The 12,415-nt window shown below is 41.8% G+C and overlaps 2 protein-coding genes across 2 annotated transcripts; one reads left to right on the top strand and one right to left on the bottom strand.

The window, feature by feature from the left end:
- Window positions 1–4,554: 4,554 nt before the first annotated feature.
- Window positions 4,555–10,615, bottom strand: LOC109874101 (lys-63-specific deubiquitinase BRCC36-like). The gene is made up of 8 exons (XM_020465875.2): window positions 10,345–10,615; window positions 9,918–10,036; window positions 9,641–9,732; window positions 9,444–9,532; window positions 9,297–9,352; window positions 8,928–9,059; window positions 7,474–7,517; window positions 4,555–7,353 (listed from the first exon to the last, which is right to left on the bottom strand). Exons 1-8 carry the CDS (start codon window positions 10,447–10,449, stop codon window positions 7,205–7,207), a joined length of 786 nt encoding a protein of 261 aa, XP_020321464.1. The 5' UTR covers window positions 10,450–10,615; the 3' UTR covers window positions 4,555–7,204.
- A 125-nt stretch (window positions 10,616–10,740) lies between these two features.
- cmc4 (C-x(9)-C motif containing 4 homolog (S. cerevisiae)) lies at window positions 10,741–11,499 on the top strand. Its single transcript, XM_020466216.2, has 3 exons — window positions 10,741–10,971; window positions 11,082–11,146; window positions 11,260–11,499. The coding sequence occupies exons 2-3, from the start codon at window positions 11,089–11,091 to the stop codon at window positions 11,403–11,405; spliced, it is 204 nt and encodes a 67-aa protein (XP_020321805.1). The 5' UTR covers window positions 10,741–10,971; window positions 11,082–11,088; the 3' UTR covers window positions 11,406–11,499.
- The last annotated feature ends 916 nt before the right edge of the window (window positions 11,500–12,415 follow it).

The following is a 12,415-nucleotide window of genomic DNA, read 5'->3' as shown; positions in this document are numbered from 1 at the left end:
GCCTCCCGATACTCCCTGTTGTAGCTCTAGACCTGTTGTGTCCCATCAGGGGCTGGTCTTCCACCACAGCTCCCATTCCCTACCCTGCCCTCCCTACACTCTCTGATTCATAGAGCCTTACAGTTCACACTCCATTCCTCTCTTCACACTCAATAAAAAGTGCCCTTCTGCCAGAAGTAATAAACACAGAAATTATGGGAAGGGATCTGCTATGATGGCGGTGGAAAGTCACTTTCTCTATATCTTCACATCCTCCACAACCAGAGGTGCTTAATAATAATAGTGTCACTAGTCCATAGGACTAATCAGATGGTTGAGTCCGATTTTGTCGCTTTTATTCTGGTGTAAAGCTACTGTTTGAGAGTACACACAACCTACATGTGCTAAACATACAGGATCTAGTAAGAAAAAGTTTTTAAATGTGTTAAGTTATGTGATGAAAATTCCGTCCTGCATTCCTGCATGTCATGTGAGCAGCAGAAAAGACCCTTGATGTGTAAACAGTAAGTAGGCTTGCACTGCCCCCTTGTGGAAATACCATTGTCATATCATTGTTTGAAATCGAGGACCACTATTCTCTGGTGATGTTCATCATCATCATAATTATTGTCAACACCATCAACATAATTTCCATGGAAGGGACCATAGAAATCTAAAAACAAGATGCCTTTATGCAAATTACATGTTTTTTTGTGTACAGGGGCTCTTTTAAAAGTTACACTCTCCTCCACTTCTCCCTCCTGTCCATTGTCACCTCCAAAACTAAGGATTGATGAGGAATCTACCTGCATGTGTTTTGCACTGCCGGATTTCCACAAGATGAAGCTTCAGTAATAGTGGTGAATATTTGGTTTTAAATTATCTATTTCATATGGACATAGATATTTGTTGTATTGTAGCATATTTGCAGTTGTTTTTCCTCTAGTTTCTAGGGCTTTTTTAAACAATTGGAAGTGCTTAGGGAGAAAGGCCTCTTTTTCCAGCACCATCAAATGGGCTATGACAATGCATTTATTTCCATCCACAGAGCGAATTACAGCTGATGCGTGTTATTATTAGTTCAGTTTTATCTTGACCTTTCCATCAAACCACTGCCATATGCTTGAGTCCTTGGGGGATGGAAAGATATGCTGTCTACTGTAAATGGGATGATGTCATGACCACTGGTCTCACACAAGGATTCCAAAGCAATACCAGATTGAGAGAAAAAAAAGAAGAAAAGATAAACAAACCTTTGAAAACTGTATTCATCAGTCCCAAAAAATATGTCCATGTGCCCTAGAGGAAGACACTTAATCCTAATTTCTCAAGGGTCGCTGTTGATAATGGCAGATCCTGGCCGTGACCCCGACCGTGACCCCACTCGCCGAGGGTATCTTAGGGACAGATTTCCAATTAACGGTTGTATAATACACACTTGTGTAAAATAGGACAAATACAGTGGGGCAAAAAAGTCTTTAGTCAGCCACCAATTGTGCAAGTTCTCCCACTTAAAAAGATGAGAGTCCTGTAATTTTCATCATAGGTAGACTTCAACTATGACAGACAAAATGAGAGAGAAAAAAATCCAGAAAATCCTATTGTAGGGTTTTTATGAATTTACTTGCAAATTATGATGGAAAAAAAGTATTTGGTCACCTACAAACAAGCAAGATTTCTGGCTCTCACAGACCTGTAACTTCTTTTTTAACAGGCTCCTCTGTACTCCACTCGTTACCTGTATTAATGGCACCTGTTTGAACTTGTTATCAGTATAAAAGACACCTGTCCACAACCTCAAACAGTCACACTCCAAACTCCACTATGGCCAAGACCAAAGAGCTGTCAAAGGACACCAGAAACAAAATTGTAGACCTGCACCAGGCTGGGAAGACTGAATCTGCAATAGGTAAGCAGCTTGGTTTGAAGAAATCAACTGTGGGAGCAATTATTAGGAAATGGAAGACATACAAGACCACTGATAATCTCCCTCGATCTGGGGCTCCACGCAAGATCTCACCCCGTGGGGTCAAAATGATCACAAGAACAGTGAGCAAAAATCCCAGAACCACACGGTGGGACCTAGTGAATGACCTGCAGAGAGCTGGGACCAAAGTAACAAAGCATACCATCAGTAACACACTACACCGCCAGGGACTCAAATCCTGCAGTGCCAGACGTGTCCCCGCTTAAGCCAGTACATGTCCAGGCCCGTCTGAAGTTTGCTAGAGAGCATTTGGATGATCCAGAAGAAGGTTGGGAGAATGTCATATGGTCAGATGAAACCAAAATATAACTTTTTGGTAAAAACTCAACTCGTCATGTTTGGAGGACAAAGAATGCTGAGTTGCATCCAAAGAACACCATACCTACTGTGAAGCATGGGGGTGGAAACATCATGCTTTGGGGCTGTTTTTCTGCAAAGGGACCAGGACGACTGATCCGTGTAAAGGAAAGAATAAATGGGGCCATGTATCGTGAGATTTTGAGTGAAAACCTCCTTCCATCAGCAAGCGCATTGAAGATGAAACGTGGCTGGGTCTTTCAGCATGACAATGGTCCCAAACACAGCGCCCGGGCAACGAAGGAGTGGCTTCGTAAGAAGCATTTCAAGGTCCTGGAGTGGCCTAGCCAGTCTCCAGATCTCAACATCTCCAATCTTTGGAGGGAGTTGAAAGTCCATGTTGCCCAGCAACAGCCCCAAAACATCACTGCTCTAGAGGAGATCTGCATGGAGGAATGGGCCAAAATACCAGCAAGTGTGTGAAAACCTTGTGAAGACTTACAGAAAACGTTTGACCTCTGTCATTGCCAACAAAGGGTATATAACAAAGTATTGACATACATTTTTGTTATTGACCAAATACTTATTTTCCACCATAATTTGCTAATAAATTCATTAAAAATCCTACAATGTGATTTTCTGGATTTTTTCCCTTCTCATTTTGTCTGTCATAGTTGAAGTGTACCAATGATGAAAATTACAGGCCTCTCATCTTTTTAAGTGGGAGAACTTGCACAATTGGTGGCTGACTAAATACTTTTTTTGCCCCACTGTATAAGCACCCACTAAATTATTCTTATAAAATATCCAACCTGAAATGCATTCAACCCTCACCAACTGGGGTCAATACAATTGAAATTATTGCTTGGAACAGACCCACTAAAAAAAATACAAATTAATGTTCCCCTCTGCAATAAATTGCAATAACAGTAATTGAATAAATCTACCAGAAATTAGTCTGATGAACTTCTTTTTTTTTAAATGCATCATTTGTGGCAATGGTAGAGTATGACACGTGAAACAGCATTCCCTCTGTGGCATGTTAAAAAGTCATCTGAAAGGTTTGACGGTGGATGACTTCAGTCATGTATCTATTCTGAAACAATACAGTATATTACAGTTCCATATAACCTTGGGCGGGATGAGGCAGAAGTCACTATGAATTACAGCAGTTCCAGGTCGGCAGTTTATAATAATCAACTTGTCACCCAACCTCCATTTCCCAAGAATCATGGGTTTCCCCTTCCCTCCATCTCTATACTGGAGTCTCGGATGCACAGTGAACGATGCAGGCAATGCCATCCCACATTACACATCAGCAATGCTATGACGCGCAGTGAACCACCATCCACAGAGAATCACTGATGAGAGCATCTGTGTATTGGGATGTTGATGAAAATGTGATTACACAAGGCCAAGTGAGAATACAGCACATAATATTCACTTCAGTTATCTGCCAAGTCCAACCTCAGTACCTTTTAACCATGCATTTGTTTGTATTTCTGAGATGAGGAATCCTTGTATCTCTGGAGAACTATGCCTCGACATAGAGGAATAACATAGAACATTTGAGAATGATTGAGGCTGTAACGAGGATGATTGTGATAGTGATTAGGATGACAGTCAAAGCATTTAGATTGGCAGATTTCAAGTCAGCTCTAGAGGCATTACATCTCATTTATAGGCCTTAATACTGTCTACACCATCTGCCATGCATGACGCCTTGTGCTTGTAACTGATTTTTGGTTGGTATTACTGCTAACAGGGCCCCCTACAGTTCCTCTCACAATGCAACTCTTTCACCTCACTAAAGGCTATTTCAACATCGTGAGGTATCATTGAATAAGACCATAATGAAGATATGTCTCTCAGGAAATTGCTTTCCCTCTGCTCATGTGAATGCAGCAGCACCATGACAGAGAGAATACTGAACCACTCCAGCAGATGGGCAGAGCTGTTCCTATAGCAACTCTCAGAGACGGTCAGATCTTTTCAAAGCATCAAAAAAATAAAATCTCTCCATCATTTCTATTGTACACACAAAACCAGGCCGTTGAGAGCCGTTGGAAGTTTGCAGAACTATTCCTGCACTAAAAATCAAATGTATGTAGATGTTTGAAATATGACTCTGAAAGCCAGTCATTTTTAAATGACTGCTCACCCAATTTGAGCTGCATACATCTGCATGTGAATGTGGTGTAGCCTAGATTTGGAACTGGTATGGCTTCTATTCAACTGACACAAATACTGTAGACAGTGAGTCATCAACAAAAAAAACGTGAGACTGGGGGTGTGGGGGGGGGGTTTAATCCCTCAAACAGAAACCATACAAGCATGACAAGGCACACGATGACTAAGCAACTGACTACTAAATAAGCTAAAATTAATACACCAAAATACAGATGTAAAATCACATAAGAAACATAATTTAGCTAACAATGCCGTATTAACCAAACAGATATCCTACCTCTTCCACCACCCCTCCTTCATATGAAATAGTTCATTACAAATTGCCCCTACTAATGCCATTCTATCAGAATGAGAACCAACACATTCTGAGGTTATCCGACCAAAAGCCTCACATAGAACTCAAACTCTGCAGGAGCTGAGTGGGTAAATGTTTTGGAATAGAAATACAGTGCATTCGGAAAGAATTCCCACTCCTTGAATTTTTACACATTTTGTTACGTTACAGCCTTATTATAACATTTATGAAATTGTTTTTTTTGCTTCATCAATCTACACACAATACCCCATAGTGACAAAGCAAAAAACTGTTTAGACATTTTAGCAAATAAAAAGCTGAAATTTAAGTACTTTTTTGGTTACTGTATGACCCTTTATATATCTAGTGGCATGAGATTACTATGTTTACGATGTGTTATTTACTAGTTTTGATGATATCTTCACTATTATTCTACCAAGTAGAAAATAGTCAAAATAAAGAAAAACTCTAGAATGAGAAGGTATGTGCAAACTTTTGACCGGTACTCTAAGTATTCAGACCCTTCACTCAGTACTTTGTTGAAGCACCTTCTGCAGCGACTACAGCCTAGAATCTTCTTGGGTATGACACTACAAGCTTGGCACATCTGTATTTGGGGAGTTTATCCCATTCTTCTCTGCAGAACCTCTTAAGCTCTGCCAGGTTGGATGGGGGCGTCGCTGCATAGCTATTTTCAGGTCTCTCCAGAGATGTTCGATCGGGTTCAATTTCAAGCTTTGGCTGGGCCACTCAAAGACATTCAGAGACTTGCCCAAAGCCACTCCTGCGTTGTCTTGGCTGTGTACTTAGGGTCATTGACGTGTTGGAAGTTGAATCTTCGCCCCAGTTTGAGGTCCTGAGTGCTCCGGAGCAAGTTTTCATCAAGGATCAGTTAACAAATTCTTATTTTACAATGACGGCCTACCCCAGCCAACCCCCCACCTAACCCGGACGACACTGGGCCAATTGTGCGCCTCCATACTTTGCCCTGTTCATCTTTCCCTCTGTCCTGACTAGTCTCCCAGTCCCCTGCCGCTGAAAAACATCCCCACAGCATGATGCTGCCACCACCATACTTCACCGTAGGGATGGTGCCAGGTTTCCTCCAGACATGACGCTAGGCATTCAGGACAAAGAGTTCAATCTTGGTTTCATCAGACCAGAGAATCTTGGTTCTCAGGGTCTGAGATACTTTAGGCAAATCCCAAGCAGGCTGTCATGTGCATTTTACTGAGGAGTGGCTTCCATCGGGCCACTCTACCATAAAGACCTGATTGTGTAGTGCTGCAGTGATGGTTGTCCTTCTGGAAGATTCTCCAAACACCACAGAGGAACTCTAGAACTCTGTCAGAACGACCATCGGGATCTTGGTCACCTCCCTGATGAAGGTCCTTCTCCCCCGATTGCACAGTTTGGCAGGGAGGCCAGCTCTAGGAAGAGCCATGGTGGTGGCAAACTTTTTCCATTGAAGAAGGATGGAGGCCACACTGTGTTCTTGGGGACCTTCAATGCTGCAGACATTTTATGTTATTCCCCAGATCTGTGCCTCGACCCAACCCTGTCTTACATTAGGTTTCTACGGTGTATTCCTTCTACCTCATGGCTTGGTTTTTGCACTGTATATAAACAGGTGTGTGCCTTTCCAAATCATGTTCAATCAATTGAAATTTACCACAGGTGGACTCCACGTTGTAGAAACATCAAGGATGATCAATGGAAAAAGGTTGCACCTGAGCTCAATTTCAAGACTCATAGTAAAGGGTTTGAATACTTACATAAATAAGGTATTTCTGTTTTTATTTGTAATACATTTGCTAACATCTCTAAAAACCTGTTTTCACTGTCATTATGGGGTATTGGGTGTATATTGAGGAAAAATATTTATTTAATACATTTTAGAATAAGGTTATAACATAACAAAATGTGGAAAAAGTGGTCTGAATACTTCCCAAATGCACTGTACATTTCCATAAACTCATGAAAACATTCATAACTACAAGTAATCAGAGAGTGAATGAGTCATCTCCTTTGACACCTAAGAGCACAAATAAAGAAGCATGAAACATTTAAAAAAATAATTTAATAAGCAAATACCTGGATATGAGCAAATCACATGGGGACATCCTTTCATAACATAAATATAAGTTGATGAAAATTTAAAAAAACACATCCAATACTCAGTGCCAAGGAAAAAACATGTGACAATGTCTCAAAAATACAGTAGTGTTTATTAGTAAACAGAACATGACCTAACAGGAAACAGCGGCATTGGGAAGCAAAGACAAGCGTTCAGAGCAAAAAACTTTGTTACGATGGAGAAAGATTCAGGTAGATGGTGGTTAAAATTCCACGCTCACAGATCACTTAACCATGATGAGATTACCTTAGTCACTTGTCCTCGTGTGAGAAGATTTACGGCACTGCAAAAACAGAAGTATTTTCCTTACCTTTCTCTCTCACATGGTTGCCAGCTCCTGAGTTAGTCTCTCCTTCTCCAGCTGCAGCTCAATGATGCTCTTTCTGTTCTGCTCCAAACAGTCCTCCAGCCACTGCAGCAGGGAACCACTCACAGCAGACATCTGACTGCACAGGTTCTTAGTGAACACTGAAACACACACACACACGTCAGGTGGAGAAAGCAGTCCAGACACATGCACCATCTGTGATATTAATGTGCATGCTGATACAATCAAATATCAGTTGTCAACAAATACATGACACCAACCTGAGCCATTGTGTATCTTCGTGATCGGATCCAGGTGAGTTAAGCTGAAGGAATGAAATACTACAATTATTCCATTAACAATGAGCAATACACAATGAGCTTCCCTGTGTCCTGTGTGTGCAGCAAGACAATTTTGTATATTATGGTAGACAAAGGGGAAATGTGTTCAGCGTGGCAGAGGCAATTGCAGGGGGGCTCAAAACACACCAAAAAGAGGTACCAGGGAGCTCCTCCCTCACTGGCTTCACCCGCTCATGTGACGGGCAATAGCCTGGTACAACCCAGGCCAGTTTAATCAAATACATTCAATGCATCACTAGTTTCAATCAAGACTCCACCGCTTTTATTGTCTTCCTGAGAACTTCCACAGGCTTTCGAACAAAACGTTAGAAGCCTGGGGTGCATTCAGTACGACAGAACAGTGTTGAAGGTTAAATTCAATGGAACTGTACTAAACAACCAGTTGATGAATGACGTGATTATGGTGTCCCAGAGGGCAATTATGCATAGCGTGCTGCAGGAGTTTTGCGATCTCAAAATGGTCACCACCATATTGATCAGGCCACAGCGCGCCACAGCCACCAAACGTACCTGTTGAAGAACGATGTGTACCGTTGTGCATTTCCTGGAAACCCGACATTGAATTCTACGTCCGTCAGAAATGTGCGTTTGACACAGTAAATCTTCCGCTCACGAATGTTGAAAAAAACAACAACATTTTGACAGACTTTACCGGTTGTCCGTACGGTCGGTCCTTTTGGAGGTAGTAATGTGAGACATATCTACAGTAAAGTATAATCAAATCAAACTTTGTCACACCTTACTGTGAAATGCTTACTTAACCAACAGTGCAGTTCAAGAAAGAGTTAAGAAAATATTTACCAAATAAACTAAAGTAAAAAAAATGATAAAAAGTGACAAAATAAAAACGAGGCTATATACAGGGTGTACGGGGTAATTGTGCGGGGATATCAACTTTTCAAAGCCCTGGTAGTGCTTTCAGATCTCTAGCAACTGAAGCATGTGCACAACAACCATGTCAACGCGCGCACGAGCTCAGAAATGATGGATGTGTCTCGTGCATGTAGTCTTTTCTTGTGCACATGCTGCAGGTGACAGAAATCCGAACGCACTACCAGCGCTTTGAAAAGTTGATGCAATTATACTCTCCTGTGGATACATTGTCTCACATTCCTACCGCCAATATGACCAACCGCACAGACAACTGGTAAAGTACATTAAAATATAACTTTATTCTACATTCTGACTTGTAGAGGTTGCGAGAAGAAACTTTCCTGATTCAAACGCTCATTTCTGCCCAACGTAGAATTCAATGTGATTTAACATTAGGTTTCCATGCAACATTTTGGCAAAACGTATCGTTCAGTACAGTCACAACAAAGCAAACATTGAACCAAAATAAACGCACGCCCTGGGCTTGCGAGGCTACATACCTGTGAATCTTTCTGTAGGTATCCTGCTCTTCCTGGCAGAGGATTCTTGGGAGCTCCACTGCTGATTCAAGGCACACTTTCCCAATGGCCTCATGCGGGACCACATGAATTGGGATCTCGATTCTCTCGTACCTTTACCAACACAGGTCAGGTATGCAATTCAGTATTTGTGCCGATATTGTCAAATGGCTTCTTTTTTGTGGACAACTGCTCTGAGAAGGACTGAATCAACTGAATATTCCTCTAATTAGTAGGCATGGGGGAGAAAAGATAACGAGAATCTAATAACACCTCATTTTGTTTAACAGAGAGTTGGATAGGGTATTAGTTTCACTGCAAACAGTGGTTTCCAAACAGGGGCACACTTACTCAGAGCCTTTCTGGGCTTGTACAGACTGGAAGCAGGTGTAGAGAACTCGACCAGTCTAAGAGAAAATGATAATGGAATTCATTCAATTCCCCTTTGTATATCAAAATGACTTTCTATATTTCAAATTGCTGTAATTTAAACCCTACTTTTGTGTTCTTATCCTCAATGAAACAGGAGAATATCAGCCCAACAAAGCCCTGGTCCATCATTTGGTACATGGCCTGTGTCCTTACATCTGTTGTAGAAAATGAATGATGCAGACACACCAACTGAAACAGTTTGCCATGACAGTGAAAACTAAAGTTGTGGAACTGATGTGGTAGAGGGGTGCTCTGGTTCTTACCCACATGTGATGGCCACACAGTGATGTGGGGGTGAGAGTGGTACCAACCAACTACACGCATCGGCCGTCCAGTCATATCAGCCAACCTGTAGCTCATACTAAGGAAACGGATTACCAAAAATAATACAATGGCTGTGTCCCCAGGAATCCTACGAAACCTCCACCAGTCACACTGACATCCATGACACTGACTTTGTCACACTGATCTCCTGCAAGACACCACCAGAAGACAGAGATTTGTTTTTTCATGAATGAGACATGTTGCACAAAGGATAACTCAGCTTCGGTAGCAGCTGAAGATAGCTGCTCAGGCGAGATTTCCACGCGATCCTTCCTCTTGTCTGAGCCTCGCAGAATAATAACAGAGTGAATGTGGACGATGCGGTTGGTGTCCACCTGTGTAAACAAACCAGGTGACTTAGAAAGCAGAATACTTAGTAGGGTTGTTAGCGAATCAATGAAGTGTCACTATACCAATGCATGTAGTCTGATTAATCAGGCTGGAATACACAATTAAATTGTACATACCAAGTGTGTATTACAGCCGGATTAATCATACTAGAATGCATGTAACGTTTTCTATTTATCGCGCTAGTAACACAAGCATTTCGCTGCATCTGCTAAAACACCTGCTCAACGTGTACGCGACCAATAAACTGATTGATAAAGTTATATAGCTAAATTGCTAGTAAACGTAACTTTACCTCTCCGATGCAGAGTCCCATGACTTCCTCCTTCTCGGTACTTAATGCATGATTCATGCAAACCAAAAATGCATCTGATTCGAGGTGAACTGCGCTCACTGCCATGTTATAGGACTAGCTAGCTATTTATCGAACTCCACAAACTAGAGTTAACTATCTACTTCCTTATCAAAGCGTGTGTTACATCAATAACAGTACGGTTTTGCAAGGAGGCGGATTATTCCATGGGTGAATCTCAAGTGTCATTCTTCGCGTCCTCTCTCCTTCAAACCTATTGGAAGAGACGATCATAGGGGCGGGACCAGTAGATTTCTCATCCAATGGGTTTTGAAAAGGAGGCGAGGAGAGAGGACGCGAGAATGCTGCAATCGAGATCCCCCCATGTGGTCCTAGCTACATAAGTGTGCCAAAGTATTTGACCTCTTAGCCCTCAAAATCTTACACTTTTTATACAGTCGTGCGTTTTCCACAAACATAAAATACATTTATAGACATCACAAAATAATCTTGTTATAATTATCTGCAGTTTAATCAGCAAAGTCCATAGGGCAGCCAATCCAGTCGGACGACATTTGGTAAACACCCGGGATTCCGGGGACGTTTGTATCGCTCTTGAAGAACGAACAGGTATACAATCATGACAGTTCAGTATCGTAGGCTAATTGCAATATGTACAGGTGGTTAATCGTTTATGCTGATTGTCCAAGTAATCAAACATGTCTGTGTTTTCTTGATAGTGGTAAAATGCCACAGAAAGATCCTTGTCAGAAGCAAGCATGCGCAATTCAGAAGTGTTTACAAGGTGAGGGTTTTCCACAACATAATCTATTTCTGATTTCTAACGTGAATAGCTTTTGATATCTGATTGGGTTTCTTGTAATTACACGCACTTAGCCCACTGTCTTTGTCTTCCAGCAAACAAGTACATAGAGAGCAGGTGCGAGGATGTAATAAGAGCTATGCGTATGTGCTGTGAGCACGCAGGCGAGAACTCCATCTGCTGCTCAGGGTTCGCCAGGGAACAAAGGTCTACAGAGCCTAAAATTCCTGGTGCATCCTGACCTGATTGTGGACACTGGACAACGGTCTTATTTGTAAATTGTACATAATGACAATGCTTCAAATGTAATAAAGTTGCTTATGACAGTAAATGATCCTACGGGGATGAAGTCCAGTGTTGTTCAAGTACTGTAGCCAGGGATACAACTTCCGGGGGGGGGGGGGGGGGCTGATTGGCTGGCAGTGGTGGTATATTTAAGCAATAAGGCACCTTGGGGGTTTGTGGTATATGGCCAATATACCATGGCTAAGGGCTGTTCTTAGGCACGACACGGATTATAATAGCCTTGTTGCTATTATAAACTGGTTAGTAACGTAATTAGAGCAGTAAAAAATGTTTTGTCATACCTGTGATATACTGTCTGATATACCACGGCTGTCAGCCAATCAGCATTCAGGGCTCGAGCCACCCAGTTAATAACAGACTATACCACGGGTATGACAACATTTATTTGTACTGCTCTAATTGAATTGGCAACCAGTTTATAATAGCAATAAGCCACTTTGGGGGTTTGTGGTAAATGGTAAATGGCCAATTTACCACAGCTAAGGTCTGTATCCAGGCACTCTGCTTTGCGTCGTGCTTACCACACCCCCTTGTGCCTTATTGCTTAAATATATTCCCAGTGCTGAGCTAGTAGTGTAACTGACATTTTACGTTTGCTAATGTTTCACCCCCTCTCAAATTAAGGGAATGAAAAACTAGCAGCTCGCTAGTAGCTAAGTACCAGTCAGTTCAGCTCTAGCTAGCCTCTAGCTAGCTGTCAGGTAGCAGTATCTTAACAGCTGTCGTGTGTATGGAAATGTCTTGTAGCCTTTTTTATCACGTTTCAACAGAAGTACATTTGATGTACCACTATCTAGCAGAGCTAGCCAAAAGAGCTAACGTTAGCTAGCTAGCTCATTAACTTTAGCGATTATTTTTGCCTCAATCACACGACCTGAATTAAACGATGAAACCAGTGGCCAAACGAATGAAGACTGATATTCTGACGTTTTTTTCAGCTCAATG

Source organism: Oncorhynchus kisutch, linkage group LG29 (assembly GCF_002021735.2).
Source record: "Oncorhynchus kisutch isolate 150728-3 linkage group LG29, Okis_V2, whole genome shotgun sequence".
Classification (NCBI taxonomy): domain Eukaryota; kingdom Metazoa; phylum Chordata; class Actinopteri; order Salmoniformes; family Salmonidae; genus Oncorhynchus; species Oncorhynchus kisutch.
This window is presented reverse-complemented; position numbering and strand designations above follow the sequence as displayed.